The 19,171-nt window shown below is 39.0% G+C and overlaps 1 protein-coding gene across 1 annotated transcript; it reads right to left on the bottom strand.

Annotated features, from left to right (window-relative positions):
* Positions 1 to 411: 411 nt before the first annotated feature.
* aspa (aspartoacylase) lies at positions 412 to 16,811 on the bottom strand. The gene is made up of 6 exons (XM_072674877.1): positions 16,392 to 16,811; positions 12,972 to 13,167; positions 11,129 to 11,222; positions 9,379 to 9,486; positions 5,061 to 5,170; positions 412 to 3,256 (listed from the first exon to the last, which is right to left on the bottom strand). Exons 1-6 carry the CDS (start codon positions 16,631 to 16,633, stop codon positions 3,059 to 3,061), a joined length of 948 nt encoding a protein of 315 aa, XP_072530978.1. The 5' UTR covers positions 16,634 to 16,811; the 3' UTR covers positions 412 to 3,058.
* Between the last annotated feature and the right edge of the window lie 2,360 nt (positions 16,812 to 19,171).

The following is a 19,171-nucleotide window of genomic DNA, read 5'->3' as shown; positions in this document are numbered from 1 at the left end:
TGTTCACCAAAGAACCATTGGAATGGATAAATCTGATTCAATTTCTGGTTCCCAGTGTATGTTAAAAACCTTCTTTTTAGAACTTGTTAAGCAATGTTTAAAGTTAAATGACCCTATTTGTCCATTTAAATGGATCAATTTGATTCAATTTCTGGTTCAGTGGTTCCCAGTGTGTGTTGAATACCTTCTTTTCAGAACTTTTTAAGAAATGGTCAAAGTCAAAGGAGCCTATTTCTCCATTTTGTATGAACAATTATTACTCCAAGGCTTGTTACACAGTAAGGTGTATTACTCAGTAACTACAAGGACCTCTGTGCAAAGTGGTGGGGATATTCTTTGGTAATAGAAGCTTGTAATAACACTTTTGGCCCCCCTTGGCCCTTTTTTTAAAGGGCATAAACACAAACAAAGTACAGGCAACTAATACATGTTTATTACAAATGATGTACTAATAATTAATCAATGTAATAAAAGTCTGTATCTTACAAATATAGAATAGTCTAATATTAAAGTAATACATCATACATCTTTAAACTTTAACATCTTGATTGTCCAGGAACACTAAGCACTGTACATCAGAATGCACCTAGAAACAGACACTATGTGCCACATAATAAGAATACAATATTCTTTGCATAGGTCAGTATGATCATTTAGAGCTTTGTGGTTAAAATCTCTGTCATTGTAAAATACAAAATATCACACACTAAAAGTATTTAAGCATTTAAAAGAAAAAAAAAACAGTGGAAAGATTGCACAATTTCTCACTACATACACAAACTTGACTATTTAAGTCAACCCTTCATTTACTGTAAAGGGATAAAAATGAAATACGTTATAAATTTCACTTACACAAAGACAATACTACAGCACAACAAAATAAGCGCTTGTTCCGTATGTTTCCTATGAGACGCCAATTTGTAGAACTACACATATTCATCTTTTCCATTTTTACCAGCCTGACCAAAGCTCTTCCTGTCTCCGGTCTTACAGGCTTGTTCTTAAGGCAACGGCAAGACAGCACCAGTTAACTCAAACCTGGTGTTTACTTCCCTGTTTTGGACAGTCACGAGAGTACAGAGACAATGGACCACATAGTTCTTCTACATACAAATGAAAAAGGGAGAACTGACCACAGACAGGCTTGTCTGAACCCCACACATAGACACTGACATAGACAAAAGAGTATATGGGCCCTTAGAATCATATCACAACATGTCTTTGATACAAATTAGTGCACAAACAGCAGTACAAAACACTTTACACTAAAATCAAGTCCTTTCATTCTTAACCCCTTACAATTTGAACATCTTCAACTCTGACTAACAATCCTGTGTTTTCCAGCCTAATCTCTATTTGTAAAATGTGTAGCATATCAAAACACAGGTATGGAAGTGTTTACATGTAGCAAACAGCTACTACACCAGCTAACAACCGATTCTGCAATATGGATTTGTTTGTGTAGGCATGAGGTGTGAGTTCTTTTTATTGTCACTTGTTTGCACAAGACACGTTTATTTCCAGTGCACCCTCTGTGATTTTGCTCTATCCTTGGATAACATAATCAGTTTTAAGAAGAGATTAGGTAGGAAAAAGCTGAAGCATTCCTTTAGCCTCCCCAATTCTTTTCTCTTAGAACTACATATCCTACATATTAATTGCATATCACTTACTGAATAACTCATAGTAGCAATAATAACTGAATAACTAGATAAGTGCATTTCCTGAGGAAAATGATGCAACTCCCAATTGGTTATTAGGTGGTAGCTATGTTGTTGTTAAGCATTTGGAGGTGATTGCTATGCTATGCTGTTTCAAGTGGATGGTATGCTGTTGCTAAGTGGTTAGTGGGGTGCTTGTAGATGGTTGCTATGATGTTCCAAATAGTTTCTATGCTTTTTCTAAGTGGTTGATATAATATCCAAAATGGGTGCTGTGGGGTAGCTTAGCAGTTGCTATAGTGTCACAAGTGGCTACTATGGTATATCAGGAGGTGTCTGCAGGGTTACTGTTAGGCAGTTGCTATGCTATTCCGAAAGATTTCTATGCTGGTATTACATAGATGGTATGATATCCCATATAGATGCTATGGTGTTGCTAATCTGTTGCTATGCTCTTCCAAGTGGATGCTTTGCAGTTACTAGGTGGTTGCTAGGCTGGTTGCTATGGTGTTGCTAATTCGTTGCTATGCTCCTCCACGTGGATGCTTTGCGGTTGCTAGGTGGTTGCTAGGCTGTTGTTATGCTGTTGCTATGATATATCAGGTGGTTGCCAGAATGTAGAAAGGTTATTGTTAGATGGTTGTTAGAGGGTTAGACTGGCGGTTTAAGGGGTTGGCACATATCCTGTCTATCAGTAGCACAGTTATCTTGAGAGGTTCTCTTGTGGTTGGTTATTTTAAGGCAGTGTCTGGTTGATATGTGAGTTGGTACTGAATCACAGGGGGAGGTCTCCTAGCGTAGGAGGTTCCATTACGGTGTGCGAAAACAAAGCAAGCTCAAACTGGATCTGACGGAGCTTAACCATCCCCATTTCCAATCTCCACTCAGCTCTTCCAGAGGGGCTTCCAGCTTGAAGGTTCTGTTATTATAAGACTACACAGTACAACTGCTGAAGAGTCAGATGAAATGTTTCTAGCTTTGTGTGTTCCTGAGGTTCAGTCTGCTAAATGAAGTACAAGAAAATAGACTTCAAATGTGCATAAGTTCATCAGAGTCTTTAAAATCAATGGCTATAAATATAAATGCAAGTGAATGCATCCTACAGTGATGTACACTACACTCCATGAAGTTACACAATAGTAAAATGTGAGAAGCACATATAAAAATATCTAAAGTTTCTTTGTATTGCAAATAGATCATTTGTTTTGTTAGACGAGATCTGAATCAGTCTGGATAATATAATCAGTGAGGAATAAATTTAAATGTGTGTCACTCTTTAGTTTAAAGTTTTATATAATCGAAATAAAATCTAGTATCACAGTGAACAGTGATCTTTCATTAACTGAAGCACGGATGTACGCATGTTACAAGACGTCATGCTAGTGAAACGGGCTCGGTTATGTGGAGATTTTTCGAATGGCACTGGCCGCTAACGTTTCCCTGCGAGTGGTGACGAAGGCCTGCTGTTTCTCGTAGTAAGCGGCCTCATTAATAAATGTGGGGTACACCGGACTGCCACCTTCATACAGGATGGTCCTGCCGTCAAATGTCTGGAACATCGGATCACCCGGGTTTAACGGCTCCCAGTCACAGTCCTGGAGAGAGAGAGAAGGAGAGAGGGAGTGTTTTTGGTGGAAAATTACTGAACCCTGAGTCACTGTGAGTACAGAGGACGTCCGAGACTTTCTCTCACTGAAAAAGCAAACAATAAGCAAACTCAACAAAGTATCATAACACTGTATATTCCATCACCACCAATATCATATCTAAGGCAAATAAACAGCCCGAGATCTTTCATATCCATTTCTATTGGTCCATCGTCTTTAAATTGTGACACAATGTCAAAATATAAGACATTGTTTTTTTTTTTGTTTGTTTTTTTTTGGCAGATCCTAATGCACATGTACTCTGTATTTTATGACACAAAATAAATAAATAAATAAATGCAATATTGCCAATGTCACTGTTGGCAATAAAATCATAAAAATCATGATACAGTCATACATGAGCTTCATACATGAAGTTGGCAACCTGTTATTTTTAGGAATTTCTATTTTCTTCACTTTTGCTCAATGTGGTCAACGAGTTCTATTTTGACTTCATCAGTCCAAAGCACTTGTTTCCAAAACGTATATGGCTTCTCTAGAGTATACTACAAATGTTGAGTTTAGTGAGAAATGCACAGTAGAACAACAGTGAATCACTCTCTTGACTCAGCTAATCTTCCATGCAGATGCTTGGCATTCATAGGGGGTTTTTGATTTGTCTTATCATCATACAACAGTTTTCTCAAAGAGCTTTCTTGGTCTTCCACATCTTATCTTGACCTCCACAGTTCCCCTGAACTGCAATTTCTTCTTATTATGCAGCACTGTCAAAACAGCAAGCTAAAATGCTTGGCTACATTCTTATAGTTCTACTCAGCTTTGTTTATTAGGGTCTGGCCTGTCTGGCCTATCTATTAGGGTTGGGTGGTATCCACTATTTTCATATCGCTATTAAAAATAATACTGCATACCGTTCAAAATAACACTGCAATATAAAGTACTACTCTGTTTATGTTCTTATTTTAAAAGTTTCAACTGTTTTCAGGCACATTTAATAGACTAGGTCACCTAGGTTTCCTTGCTCTGTCTACAAAAAGATGGCCTTTTGTACGATGGCCTTGTTTTTTCCCCGCCTGTTTTCTGTGGCTCTCTTAAATTCACATAAGGAAATACGTTTATTTGGTCATGTACTGAACAGACCCAGCACAGACATTTGACACATCGGACAAGTTGCAATTCTAAAATACCGTCCTCATTTAATGATACTGTCAACATTTTTAAAAACCTTATACTGTCTACATTCATTTTTAGATCTTAAGAAGCTGAGAAGGGCCCATGTTTACTGTGGGTTAGTACAAGAAAAGTCAGAGTGTATAAAGCCTGAAATTGTGATTCAGCTGACAGTTTCTAATTACATTTAGTGATGTGCCGAAGGCCTGATTTGCTAATTAAGGTCTAGGACATTGTAATAACAAGCGGAACCCTTGGAATGCCTAGAGTGTCCCAACCTTTGCACAAGTCATATGGATTTAGATCATTCATTTATTTTTTTGTGAAAGACGAGTAAGTGTACATTAGGATTTGCTGACAATGTTGTGTTTTATGTTTGATTAGCTACAGAGGCTGTGTTTGCTATATCATTTAAAAACAATAGCAAGAACATTTGGCCAAACTTTGGATTAAGACTTTAAGTACAGTCCTAATGCCCTCTCTACCCTTCTCTCTCTCTCTTGCTCTCAAAAGTGGAAGAGGTTTGCCTTATGATGTGTACCATGGATAATGAAAATAGCTGAAATATGGGAACATGCCAGAACATGAAAGCACACAACAGCAGAGAGTGATTATGTAATACCTGTAGATGTGGATGAACCATAGCAGTGATGTTGCCGTTGGTGTCTCTGGGGTAGTCCACTCTTTCATGCACCCTGAACACTTCTACAGAAACGCTTGGGAACTCCACACCTTTAAAACACACAAAACAAATACATGACAAACATATACATATACAAAAAATACCATGTTTTCACAGTGACTGGGAACTGTGATTTTACACAGTTGGATCTGCAAGTGAGTTTTTACTGCAGGAGGCCGTTGCTTTGTTTGCTCAGGTTTGGATTTCTTAGTAGGGTTGGGGTCATTCTCACTACATGTCATGAAGGAGGAAAAGGAAAAAAACGGTCACTGATTGTACTAAATAATCTTCTTGGCTGCTTTGTTATTTAACATCTTATACAGACAGAAATACTATTATATATTTTTATAAAACACACCAAAAAACATGTTCTAAATAATCCCCTTAAACCACAAGGGTGTGTATATGTGCGTACACCTAAGTTTCTCACTCTGATAAATACATAAATTACATCATGTTTTAATTTACATATTATTAACAGTACTATTTCTATTCTAATTAGTTTTAGCAGTTACTGCATAATTTATAGTAGTTTCTGAATAATTCATATCAGTTACTCTATAATCCATACTAAAAGCAAAACTCATTGTGGCTAGTGCATATAACTCATAGAACTTACTGCATAATTCAAAGTAGACACTAAATCTTACATAGCAGTAACTTAATAATATGTAGCAATTACAGAATAATTTAAAACAGATACTGATCAATTCATACTAGTTACTGAATAATTCATATTAGACAGTGAATAATTAATAGTACATAGTAAATATTTCATAGTAGTTATTAAAAAAATCATAGCGGGTACAAAACAATTCATAGTAGTTACTGCATAGCTTATAGCAGTTACATAATAATATATAGTAGTTACTGTATCATTTATAGCAGTTACTGAATAATTCATAGCAGTTACTGTATCATTTATAGCAGTTACTGAATAAATTATAGCTGTTACTGTATAATTTATAACAGTTACTGAATAATTCATGGCAGTTACTGCATAATTTATAGCAGTTACTGAATAATTCATAGCCAGTACTGTATAATTTATAGCAATTACTGAATAATTTATAGCAGTTACTGCATAATTTATAGCAGTTACTGAATAATTCATAGCCAGTACTGTATAATTTATAGCAGTTACTGAATAATTCATAGTCAGTACTGTATAATTTATAGAAGTTACTGAATAATTCATAGCAGTTACTGCATAATTTATAGCAGTTACTGAATAATTCATAGTCAGTACTGTAAAATTTATAGCAGTTACTGAATAATTCATAGTCAGTACTGTATAATTTATAGAAGTTACTGAATAATTCATAGCCAGTACTGTATAATTTATAAAAGTTACTGAATAATTCATAGCCAGTACTGTATAATTTATAGCAGTTACTGTATAATTCAAAGTAGATATTGAATAATACATTGTAGTTACTGCATAATTCATGAAAGATACTGAATAATTCATAGCAGTTACTAAATAATTCAAAGTAGATACTAAATTACACATTGTAGTTACAGAATAACTCAAAGTAATTACTGCATAATTCATAGAAGTTACAGAATAATTCATAGTAATTACTGCATAATTCATAGAAGTTACTAAATAATACTGAATAATAAGCCTAGCATTCAAGGGTTTATCCTTAAGGTTTTGATGTAAATGAATGTATGGCTAGCACATTTTACATGTTAAATGTTAAAGCAGTAAAAGTATAAGACTGTATTAGACTGTTTATTACTTTAAAATATAAACATGTGAAGAGTAATGACATCACAGTGACTATAGCAATGGGCAGCCTGCACATCCTGAACAGCTCAAAATAGAATCTACTCTGTCACTGTACCTTTTAAGGTCTGTCAGGCGTGAACTGATGACACTGCGTGTTTGTTTGTGTGTGTGTGTGTGTGTGTGTGTGTGTGTGTGTGTGTGTGTGTGTGTGTGTGTGTCCGTGAGAAATAGAAAGAGAGAGAGAGAGAAACAGCTGTTCTCTGTAAAGGAGAGTATTACTAGAATCAAATGATATAATATGTGTCATCGTTGGGCTACAGTACATATGGCTGAATTGTTTTTCTACAAAAAATAATAATCGAAATTATATATCATATTTTTAAAGTGTTCCGAAGCTGATGTGTTTTGTCCTGCTTACATATTTCCTCTGAAAAACAATCGATTCTCTGAATTAAAATATACAAGTATTGTTACATGCTGCACACTAAAGTGACATCTTAACACTGGCAACCTCACCAAATTATCCTGTCAAAACAACAACAAGCTTTGCCAAATACGACAGCTAAGTGGCTCTGGCAGTAGTAGAGTACAGATTGAGCATCTGCTGTATATAATAGATGCTTAGAATAGTAGTATTAGGGGACTAATAGAGTTTGTAAATCACAGACCAATCTCCAATCTCACTTTCTTAGCTAAAGCAAGGGAAAGAGTAGTGGCCATTCAACGTCAATCATTTTCTAGACTTCAACCAGGTTTCTGAGCCAACATAGTACTGAATCTGCTCTATTAAGAGTTGTAAATGACCTACTGCGTACTGCTAATAATGGGAGCATTAACGCTCCTTCAACTTATTGCCACTTTTGACACAATAAACTATGATGTACATCTATTCTGTCTGATCTTCATACACATTTTAGGATTAGTCTTTGAGTGTGGTGTCATTCCTACTCACTGACAGACAGCAATTTGTTCATATTGGTAATCACAGATCTGTCCCTCAGGGATCAATTATTGGTCTCCTCCTTTTCACCATTTACATACTTCCCCAAGGCCAAATTTTCTGCACCCATAATCTCAGATTCCGCTGCAATCTGACGTTGCTCCCCAGGCTTTGGCAGCATGCATCCATGAATTAAAACACTAGATGAATCACAGCTTTCTAAAATTAAATGCAGAAAAAATTTTAAGGTTCTGTAAGTAGCTAGAAACTCGAATTGAATGTCCAATTATGCTATTGATGTCAGTGAGGCCTAATTAGCAAAAAATCTTTGCAATATTGATGTGATGCCAAAACACTGGTATTTGCATATTTATTATGTATTGTCAAATTTGCTGGACACCTGGCCATGAAAACACTTCAAATGTCAGCTTTCAAAAAATATAAACACATTTTTTCAGATTCTCAGTGAGCTGCACTGGTTACCAGTAACATCAGGTATAAAGTATAGAAAACTGCACAAAACTTTCCAGGCCCTGCATGGACTGGCTCCTGCATAACGTGAAGGCTCTTTCACCCTTAGAGACCTTCCTGTGCCCTCAGGTCCTCAGACAGCAATATACTTATTGTCCCCTACCTGACACTCTTCTCGATTAGAGGCAGATCCTTCAGTGCTGTAGGCCCTAAACTTTCTTGTCCCTCTTCAATCCTGGTAGCATTACAGCTAGCAGTGTATTCCTTTCCCTTATACCAGATAACATTGTTTTTCTGCTTTCTGCTTTGGCTCCCACACAGTTAAATGTTTGCGAGTGGAAAACACGTTGCAGCGCTCACAGGGAAGCATTCATCCACAACAGCGTGGCCCCTGCACGTTACAGCAGTATTGCAAAACTCAACGTGCTGCTAATGACATGGAAACTAACCAACTTTCAACAAGTATTCTATTCACCAGACACAAGAGGCAGAACCAGACGGACCTTGGCTCTGGCTGCATGTTTCCGGTAAAAAAAGAAGACAGACAAAAAGTGTGTGTGCGTGTGTGTGTGTGTGCTGAGAGAGCAAAACACAGCTGACGTTACATGTGACTGCCCGAGGTAGCCTTTTTGTAGAGTCCATGTGAGTGCACAATAGGGGAAAAAGAAGAGCAAAGGCTTGGAGAGAAAAACTGGTCTCCGGAAAAGGTATAAATGTCGAGGTTCCAAAGTTCAAATTCCAAACAAAGCATGCTGACTCAATGTCCCGAATGTGCAGTTCTGATTCAGAAACATGTCACTCGGTATTGTGGCAGTGACGCAGCTCACCAAGGGTATGGCTCGGTGCACTGAAATTGTTAAGGCTTTATGAAGCTGAAGTCTCTGGAAGTTCTATACGCTGTGACTGATGTTTCAGCCGGAATTATGTAACAACTTGCTGAGGCTAAAAGTGCTTTTAATACAGCATAATTAAAATGGGCTACAAATCTTCTTACCATCTTAATAATTCTGGTCTCCCGACCCCATTGTTTTCTTAAGAAGATCCCCCGAGGAACATAACAGCTCGATGGGAAATTGGCATGCTAATCTCTGATTAGCTATTATTACCCTTACCGCTATTAAACAGCTCAATGAAGTCCAGCGCGTGCTTCAGTATTGCCCGCATGGACTCGAAGATATTGCTTCTTAAAACTCCTTGAGGCTGAGGACCCACTTCAAGACCTAAAACACACAACACAAAGCTCTACATATACAATTCAGCAAAAACATGCAGTACAAGCTTTGCGTGGAATGTATGATAATGGCTGCTGTGATATCACAGTTTTGACTTAAATACCAAAATAAAGTGTAGTGTCCAAACAAAACAATTCTATGAAGAAAAAAAGAACATCAAATAAATGTCGATCATCTATTTTATGGGTTTAAAGGAAAACATAAAAAAGATATAACCTAATTAACATATTTTTCTATTTCCTGTCATTAAAGATGGTACAGTACTTCTCTTTCTCAATATCATTTTTGATTCAAATATTTTATTTTCTAATAAATGTTGCGTAAAGGCAGATAACAATCCAGTACTTCTTCTTTAGAAACCTACAACGCTTCAAAATGTTGCAGCACCTCCCTACAACATCGGTGTTGGTAACATACCAAGGCATGTCATTAATTATTTACTTACTGTGCCTTTGCTAAGGCTGCTAGGCTACTCTGTAGTGATTGGCTGCCCTGTAGTGATGGCAAATCCAGGCATATTTTAATATTGGTATTAGCTATTTTAATCCCAATCCAGTTTCAATTCTTGTTTTAACCACGTTGTTCATAGCACCATCTGGTGTTCTCAAGGCACCATTAACGGACATTGTTACCAAGCTCGCAGCAGTATGGACATTCTCGGAAGGTAAATAAGAGTCTGCAGTATAGACAGTGGAACATGTAAGAGACAAAAGTCTCTGTTTTAAAAGAAGCTGGGAGTTTAATGCTTAGACTGGATTAAAAGATATTAAACACACTATAATACAGACATAATAATATAATACATTTTTTGTCTCTAGTACTAAACTAAATATATCAGTCCAGAATGTCACATTATAGAAACTGGTACAACAAATAAAGAGATTTTACTTACTTTACAGTGTAAATTAGCAGCTCATTTTATCTAAACTGTGTGGCTGTTTTATTTATACAAACACAAAGATCAGATCTGATGAGTATCGGCTGATACTCAGCATTAAGAGACTCGAGTAACTGGATCGGGACATCCCTAATTGTGCCTCATTCAAAAAGCAGTTCTGGCTGAAACACTGTATGTGACTTCAGTGTGAATGGGCAGCGCTGAGCTGTAAATGTGTTGATTTTAGTGACATTACAAAAAGATGTGTTCTTTTTTCCTACGGATATCCATATTGATATGTCAATATGTCTCCATGTCCATATGAATGTATTGTAAAACACTGTAAACCTATAGAAATGTAAAATAAATCATATCATACACAAGTAACTACACTGTCATAGCTAGCCTGTCGAAAATGGTTTGTACATTATGACAACTGTTTCTAGGAAATGTAAGGTGACAAGTAACTCAAACATTTCAGATGTACAAATTTATCACGCCTAGGCAAATTAGAACATTGACATAAAGTTGGCCCGTTTAAATAAAGAATTGAAAGTATTGTTTTTAGAGTACTGAATTGTTCATTACACTGTTATAATGGTCATGTATAGGACAAAAAGGGACAAACTTAGGAAACACTGACAGGTCTGGCCATCTTTTAATAGTTAACACTCCAGGGGTTAAGTAGCTGTACACTGAAGTGGCTGAATCAGGGTGTTTAAACAGCTGAATATTTTAGGACTTTGTACTCACCTACAGGGTGCTTGGCCACTGAACGGCTGGTCGCATACTTGAGATGAGGGTGCTCGTTCAGCAGTACCATGCAGCTCTCCGGAGCCATGGCTTTCTAGGCAAAAGACACACATACACAGGTGACACTGTAAGCTGACACTGCACTAACCCCTTTGACCTCTGCTATACACGCCACAATGCTGACATTATATGAACTCTGGGGTACAGGAGCCGGCAACCGGCACATTGTAAGAAACAAAGCAAGGGAAGAGAAAAGAGGCAAAAGCGCATTAGAGCCCTGGGTGCCACTTAAATGAGAATTATCAAGATATGGATAAGCGCATACTGCACATTCTGTCATTAGAAACAGACAGCATTGGGATAGGCTGATATTAATCACACTTATAACACTTATAAGAACTGCTGCCCTAGTGAACGTATGTTACACACTGTGTAGGTGGGTCTGTATAGATTCGCTCCGTCCATTTCCATGGGCAACATGTTCTTCTGTTTCTGAAGCTAAGTTTGTATACATGAATTATAAGGACTGGACCGGAACAGTAAGCTTTGAATGATGTTAACATACTATGTCAGTCTCCTTTACTTCCCCTAAAAGTAAGTACACTATATGTCCAAATATGCCCAAATAAATGTGTTGCGCTATTTTAAGTTTCATCCATTGCTGACTCAAATTTGCAAATGCACATACAGCTTGTCTAGTTCCTGTAGAAAGGTACTGTCAATAAAACAGGATTCTGTGGAGCAGATAAACATGAACCTATTGGCACCATGCCAAAGGTCAGGCGTGGGCTAGAGGGGTATAAAGCCCCCTTAACACTGAGCTGTGGAGCAATGGAGCAGCGTTCTCCGGAATGATGGTGATCCATCACAATACTTCTGGGATAAGTTGAGAAGCTGAGGATGAAGCAGGTGGTGATCATTCAACATCCTGACCTCACTAACGCTCTTGTTGCTGAATGCAATCAAATCTTCACAGCAATGCTCCAGAATCTAGTAGAAAGCCTTCACTGGACAGCAGAAACAGCTAATTCAACAAAATCAGGATCAACTCTTTCAGAATACCCTTGAGTTTGAAAAAAACAAAAACAATGAACGAACAGGTCTTCTGGAGGCTAGAGAGTGGCATTTGAATGGGGACTTACTATTAGCTGAGAACACTTCAGCCCAGCCTGTTTTACAGCTTTGAGGAAATTGCTTGTGCAAAGTGAAGCTAAACTCTAAGTAACGATGAAGAAGATTTTATGTAGGCCCAGTGTCAACATTCAGGGCTGTCAGCTGTTAATTTGACTACACTAAGACTTGTTAGCACCAGGCTAGTAGGTTCTTCCTGTAAAATAGCACGACAGGGCTCTTCAGTTGCAGTCATGGAGGGCTAGTGTCTAGCATACTTCTCCCTGGTCAAACATATCTGGTTTTATCCATCAACTTATTTCCAGGTTTGCTGGGTGTGTCTGGGCAGGGAAATGACCAAACTGTACCCAAGCCAGAGTTCAGGAAAGTTCAACTCCTAAGTTTGTTAAAGGAAGTACATGTACAAATGGAGAAGGTATTGCTGGAATGCTGTGAACCTACAGAATTCCAGACAACTGTACAAACAAGCAAAGAACTAGGAAAAATAAAGCAGAAATGACTAAATAAATCAGCACAAAAGTTCCATGAACTTAACCTCCTTTTCTTTTTGCTTCTCACACTTAGACCACCTCCCTGGTAAATCTTTAAACAGATGCTAAACTTAAACGTTCCAAAGTCAAATCAATGGCCCTTTTAGGTGTAAAATGTTACAGTAGTTACAGACACACAAGCCCACTATTTACACATCATCTTCAGCTGTTGAGCCTCTTACTTTAATATAATGCACCATCTGCAGGTTGAAGTGGTCTGTAGAGCTCTCCAAGATAAGAGTGGAACCCATGTTGGATGTAGTGTTGTGGAGGTCAAAGATGACATCGTAGGCGTCGGGGCTACCCTTTGGCCCAAAGATCTGATTAATTTCCTTGGCTCTCTGCACTTCATATGGCAGGCCGTCTACACCAGGTGTACTGTGAAGAGATTGGTCTGCATTAGTAAGAAGAAGCAGGCACCAAAAATAAACATTTACACAGTTTAGGCCTATAAGCAGTTGATATGCCGAGACATATATGTGGTATCTGGCGTTTATTACTTGACTTCTTCACTGGAGCTACAAGGCTAATGTAGTTCACAAGTAATTGGAGAATTAGCAATTAGCTTTTGATATAAAGGTCTATACTTTTGTGTAAAGAGGTAAACTCTGGAGAAGACCTTACAACTGTAGTTAAATGATCAGCAAAAGGCGATTTAATGTGTCGGCTCTGGAATAGTTAACTCTTTATGTTGTTTGTTCTAGGGGGGATTTCAAAGCAAACTAGCAAAGATGGCCTAAACGCATTTGCTCCTGTGAGATAAGTCACCAGGCAAAACAATGTTTCAAGATAAACATCAACCAAGGTTTTTAATAGGTAACACTATTTTAGTGAAATACTGGCAATGTTGTTAAAGAGTTCCTGTTCTCACCCCTGCACTCAGGTGTAATATCAGACAATCAGTATGGCTTAGCGATGATAAATAAGCACACCTTATTGAAAAGTACATAGTAAGATAGTAAGAATATTGTATAATAAAGAAGATTACGGGAGGAGGGATCATAGTAATCTCAACACCATACTATGCAGTTTCTTGCTGGTCAATAAAGAAATGTGTAGATAATGTAGTTCAATTGCGCCAAGCTATACCAATTAGAATCTTTGGGCAAGGCTCCAAGCGCCATTTTTGTCTACCACTGGATAAGTGTGTCCGCCAAATGGCGTAAATGTAAATGGGCTGTACTGAAGCTTTGTCTACATGTAAATCAGACACACAAAACACCCTTTCAGCATACACTGTTACACACGCACCCTGTATAGGATGGATTGTATTTCAGTGCTGGAGAGCACAACTGTATTTTAGATTTTACAAAGGTGTTTCATTTAAAAAAGCCTCCATTCACCACTGGCTGCTGCTTTCAAAGGCTTTGCACGGCCCAGATGGATGGTGAGCACTTCATTTTGCCTTTTCAAATGGAAAGCATCAAAGCTGTACTTGAAGCACTTCATGTTGTCAAACAATAAAACATTAATTTTGTGTACTGTGTATTTTAAACTGCCCCTGATTGCGAGTTTGACAAGAGAGCTCGGAAAAATGGGACAAAATGAAATTTGCAACTGAGCAACATGACTTACTTCACTTGTGACATGTAGGCCTATATGGCAAAGGGGACTTTTGCCCTCAAGACTGCAATAAAGGGAACATGCAAGTGATTCACTTCTCTAAAACCTGCTCTGTGTTTCAGAAACTACGCAGAAAAATATCCATGACACACTTAAAGTGTCCAGTTTGCTCCTAACTCTAATATAAGCCCCTAATGGCCAACATAGTCTAACAAGGTAGGGAAGGAGTTAAAGAACATGTAGTATATTATAGGCCTATATTTAGTTGCTGACTCTGTAGATGAGATATCAGATGGTTCAGTATTCAACAAGTCTACCATTTACCTTTTCACAACTTCTATTCTTTTCTTTCAGTTGTTCCACACCTCCAAAGTTCAGTCTCAGACGTTCCACTATCCCAGTCATCCCAAACACATTAAATGATGCTGAGGTCTGGACTGAACTGTCCACTGTTCTGAAAACAGCAGCATCTTCCTTGGAATTTTGATTTCTTCTTTTCTATCTGATACGTTTTCTCAGTAAGGGCTTCCTAATCACCTCCATATGTTATCAGACAAAAACACCTGTGGATGTTCTTAGATCTGAAGCAGGGGTGAAGCTTGATTTTCTCATCTCTCTCAAAGACGAAAGCTTGAAGTCCTGTGTATCTAAAAATGGGCAGTCTGGGTGGTCTAACACTATTGTTAGGGGTCCTGTTTTCTTTGTATCTTTCAATCTGTTTTGGCCTCCAGTTTTTTCCCCACTTATTTCCCTTTGACTTTCTCCTTCCTTACGCAATCTCCTCATATCTAATCTCCTCAAAAACATGTCCTGAAACATGAATCACCTTTCTTAACAGAAAAGTAAATAAATGAAGAGTGACCTCTGACCTTTGCTCGGTGCTGTGTATAACACGAATTCTGTGTACTGCTTATTTATTTCAACTTAACACATTTTAATTTCAATTAAAATAAACGCTTTATAAGACACACCATGTGGGCAAAAGTATTGGGACACCTGCCCATCCATTGTTTCTTCTGTAATCAAGATTATATAAAAAAAAGAAAGAATTTATCCTGCTTTCGTGGGAGTAACTGTCTCTACTCTCCAAGGAAGGCTTTGCAATAGGATTTGATTGATTGCATTCAGCAACATTAGTGACCTCACCCCAACTTCTTAACTCACCACAGAAGTATTATATGGAGCACCATTCCACTACTCCACAGCTCTATACACCATTATGCCTGGCATTAGACTCCTATTCGTATTAGACAAGCTGTGAGCGTACATGTGCACATCTGTGCCAGCAATGATATAACGTAAAGCAGCTGAATGCATTCATTGGAAGGGGTGTCCACAACCTTTTGGACATATAGAGTACATAGAGTACCAAAGCCAGTCAGCACACTGTGCATATTTTGGCTGCCTAATGCATGCCTAAGGTATCATCACAGATGCACTGAATTCAAAAAGGGCTGTTTACAAAATGAAGCTTAGTTTCAATGCATGGTCTACATGGACTAGACTCTCTATCATACCTTCTCCTTAATAAAAAGCAAGTGATGTTTGGTTCTCCACACATTTGGGCGTTTTAAAAGACTAGGTTTGAGGTAAACAGTGAACCTCGTGCGCTATATTTAGCCTTTAATGTAGTGTCCCAGAAATAGGGCGCCTGTTCTGCTCTGCTCGGCGTTACACTCAGTAATCCAAGTCACGTTTCACTCACGTTTCTCGACTGATGTCAAGCCACAGGGTCAGCCGTGCAGCTGCCACGCTGTTACCGTGTTGTTGTCAAGCTGCAGTTTCACTAAGGCTATGCTGGGGGTGTTATGCCAGGTGTCAGGCAGTAAAGTTTTGCAACAGTGTGAAGTAAGCTAGCGCTACATGGCGTTAGGATCTGATCGTGAACAGCACCACGCGATCAGGAAAACAAGTTGGAGCTGGTTAAGAGGATTGCAAAGCAGGCTTAGAGATCCCCCCTCATCAGGAACAGGAAGCTGAATAAACCCAGCTGTCTGTGTATAGCTAGCTGCCGAACTGTCTTCGGGGTGTTTTTTTACCTGAGGTTTTCCGGCGTGAAGGCTCTGTTGAGGTCCGTGTCGATGTACCTCGAGCACTTCTCCACGGCTCTGGGGTTTGTTATGAAAGGTCTGGTCGCCACTCTGCTCCTCTCGATCTCCGCGCGGTCCTTGATCCACATATTGACAAGCATGACGCCGGACATCTCGTTGCCGTGCGTGCCGCCGAAGATAGCCACCCGTCTGGCTTCGGGAAAACAAGAGGGGCTCCCCCGCGAGCTCATAGCGAGGTGTCACCTGTGGAGGAGGTGTCTTGCCTGCGACGCGCAACAGCTCACAGCCGCGGTGGGTCCAGTGGTCACCAAGTCAACGGCGCTGCCCGGAGAGACCACTGCTGGTTCGTGGGGTCGATGTGAACAGTATTATATAACAAGCCCGCTTGGATGTCATGCTCGCGCTCGGGGCATAACACCGCTGTGTGTTGACTACGTTAGGCTCCAGTGGGTTGGGTTTTCAAGTACCTCCTCCCACCCTGCTCGGACAGTGGAGCAAAACAAAGCACACAGCGCTACTGTCCAGTACAAAGAAAGACTTTTTTTTTCTGTTGGTGCCTAGCTTTTCAAGCTCTACCCCATGCTTACACACAGACAGCTTTTCTTTTAATAAAGTACAAAACGTCCAGTCCAAAACAACAACAACAACAACAAAAAAACATTGGCTACAATTCCACGTGTGCACTTACAGAGCAATACATTGGGCATATTATTAGGCCATTCATGCAATTATCTAATAGGCCAATCAAGTGGCTGCAGTGCAATGCATGACATCCTGCAGCTTCAGATAGTTGGTTCACACCAGCCATCAGACCTCAGAGTGGCATGATTGTTGGTGCCAGATGGGCTAGAACAGCTGACATCCTAAGATTTTCAGCACAACAGGCCCTAGAGGTCAGTGTAAAATGGCCAGACTGGTTCAAACTGACAGAAAAGGCTAAGATAACTCAGATAATCAATAATTGTTTGAATAATAATTGAACCTTAAGAATAATGAGCTACAACTGCAAAAGATCACATTGGTTTCCACTTCTGTCAGCCAAGAACAGAAAGCTGAGGCTGCAGTGGGCACAGGCCTCACTGGACAGTTGAAGGAATGTGGCCTTGGCTGATATATCTTTATTTCTACACAGATGGTCAGATTTGGCACCAACAGCATGAATCCATGAACCCAACCTAGCAGGTGGCAACAAGTCAATGCTGGTGGAGGTGGTGGTGTAATGGTGTGGAGAATGTTTTCTTGGCACGCTTTGGGCCTGTTAGCACCAATCAGCCATTGTTTAAATGCCACAGCCTATTTCACTACTGTTACTGACCACGTGTTCCCCTTCATGTCCACAATTAACTCATCTGCTAATGGTTACTTTCAGCATGATGATGCACCATGTCACAAAACCAAAATGGTCTTAAACGGATTTCATGAACATGACAATGAGGTCCGTGTCCTTCATTGGCCTTCTCAGTCACTGGATCTGAATCCTGAAGAACACCATAGTTCCTCATTTTAGATTTAACAACTTATTTTTTGACATTGTTTTACTTGTTTTAAGTAACATTCTATGCAGTCAAAGTGTCTTATTCCATTTTCAGATAATTTAGCTGGTTTAAAGCATTATTTTTTTTTAAAAAAGCAAACAGACAGTTATTTGCAAATGTAATATTGCAGCTTAATTAAAACAAGAAGAAAAGAAATTCTCAATACGAGGAGTAATAGAGATTTTTTGTCTAGATTTATAATGACTTCACTTGCTGAAATATGATGGAGTATACTAGGTAAGTTGGAATGGAAATCATGCCTACTCTTAGCTGCATGACCACTCTTGGGTTTCCCTAGATGAGTCCCTTCACTCCATCCAGTGTTGCCTGAGTATTATAAGCACAGAGTCGATTCCCAGATGATCAGTTATGACATTTCAGCACGTTACAAGCACAAAGGAAACTCCCTTTTCTGCCAACTACAGATTTTTAAACAACACACACACAGGGCACCTCACAACAGGATAACTGCTTGTGTTATGAACCTTCATGTCCCTCAGTTTGGGACATCTTTGCACGGGGATAAGAAACCTCCCACATGTTGAAAGCAAAATCGCATGGCTTAACTGTACTGTGCCCTTCTTAGATAAACACTACATCCAACAGCAAAAAGGGACACTGAGAGACACAAAGTCAGGTGGCGTAATATTTATCAGAACTACTCTTGCACCTATGAGCCGAAATGACTTTGGACCCATTATCTTAGTTGCAAATTAATGACTACAGTTTTACTGTTTCCCCCCAAAGCACATGGGCCTATGGTCGTTACACTGTCACTGTCAAGGGACTTGATAAAGAGTTTTTTGCTAGATCCCACTATTCAGTTATGATGGATGCATACACACGCATTTGCTAGGTAACTTCTTTTGTCATCAAACATTACAACAGAATTGTTCTTCATATATCATATATCATATAAAAAAAACTGGGGTCAGATCACAGGGTCAGCCATGCTACAGTGCTGGAGCGGAAAGGGTTAAGTATGTTGCTCAAGGGTCCAATAGTGGCAGCTTATCAGATTTGGGTACTAAACCCACAACCTTGTTACAACCTAGTAATAAGTAACCAAGCACTGTAAGTCACCGAGCCACCACTGCTGTTGCCTGTGTATACTGTCATTACATTAGAACCACCTGCCTAATATTTGACCATTTGGGGCAAGGACTCCACAAGACCTCTGAAAGCGTCCTGTCATATTTGGTACTAAGACGTTAGCAGCAGATCCATTAAGAC

Source organism: Salminus brasiliensis, chromosome 1 (assembly GCF_030463535.1).
Source record: "Salminus brasiliensis chromosome 1, fSalBra1.hap2, whole genome shotgun sequence".
Classification (NCBI taxonomy): domain Eukaryota; kingdom Metazoa; phylum Chordata; class Actinopteri; order Characiformes; family Bryconidae; genus Salminus; species Salminus brasiliensis.
The sequence above is the reverse complement of the archived record's forward strand: the minus strand, read 5'-3'. Positions and strand labels throughout refer to the sequence as shown.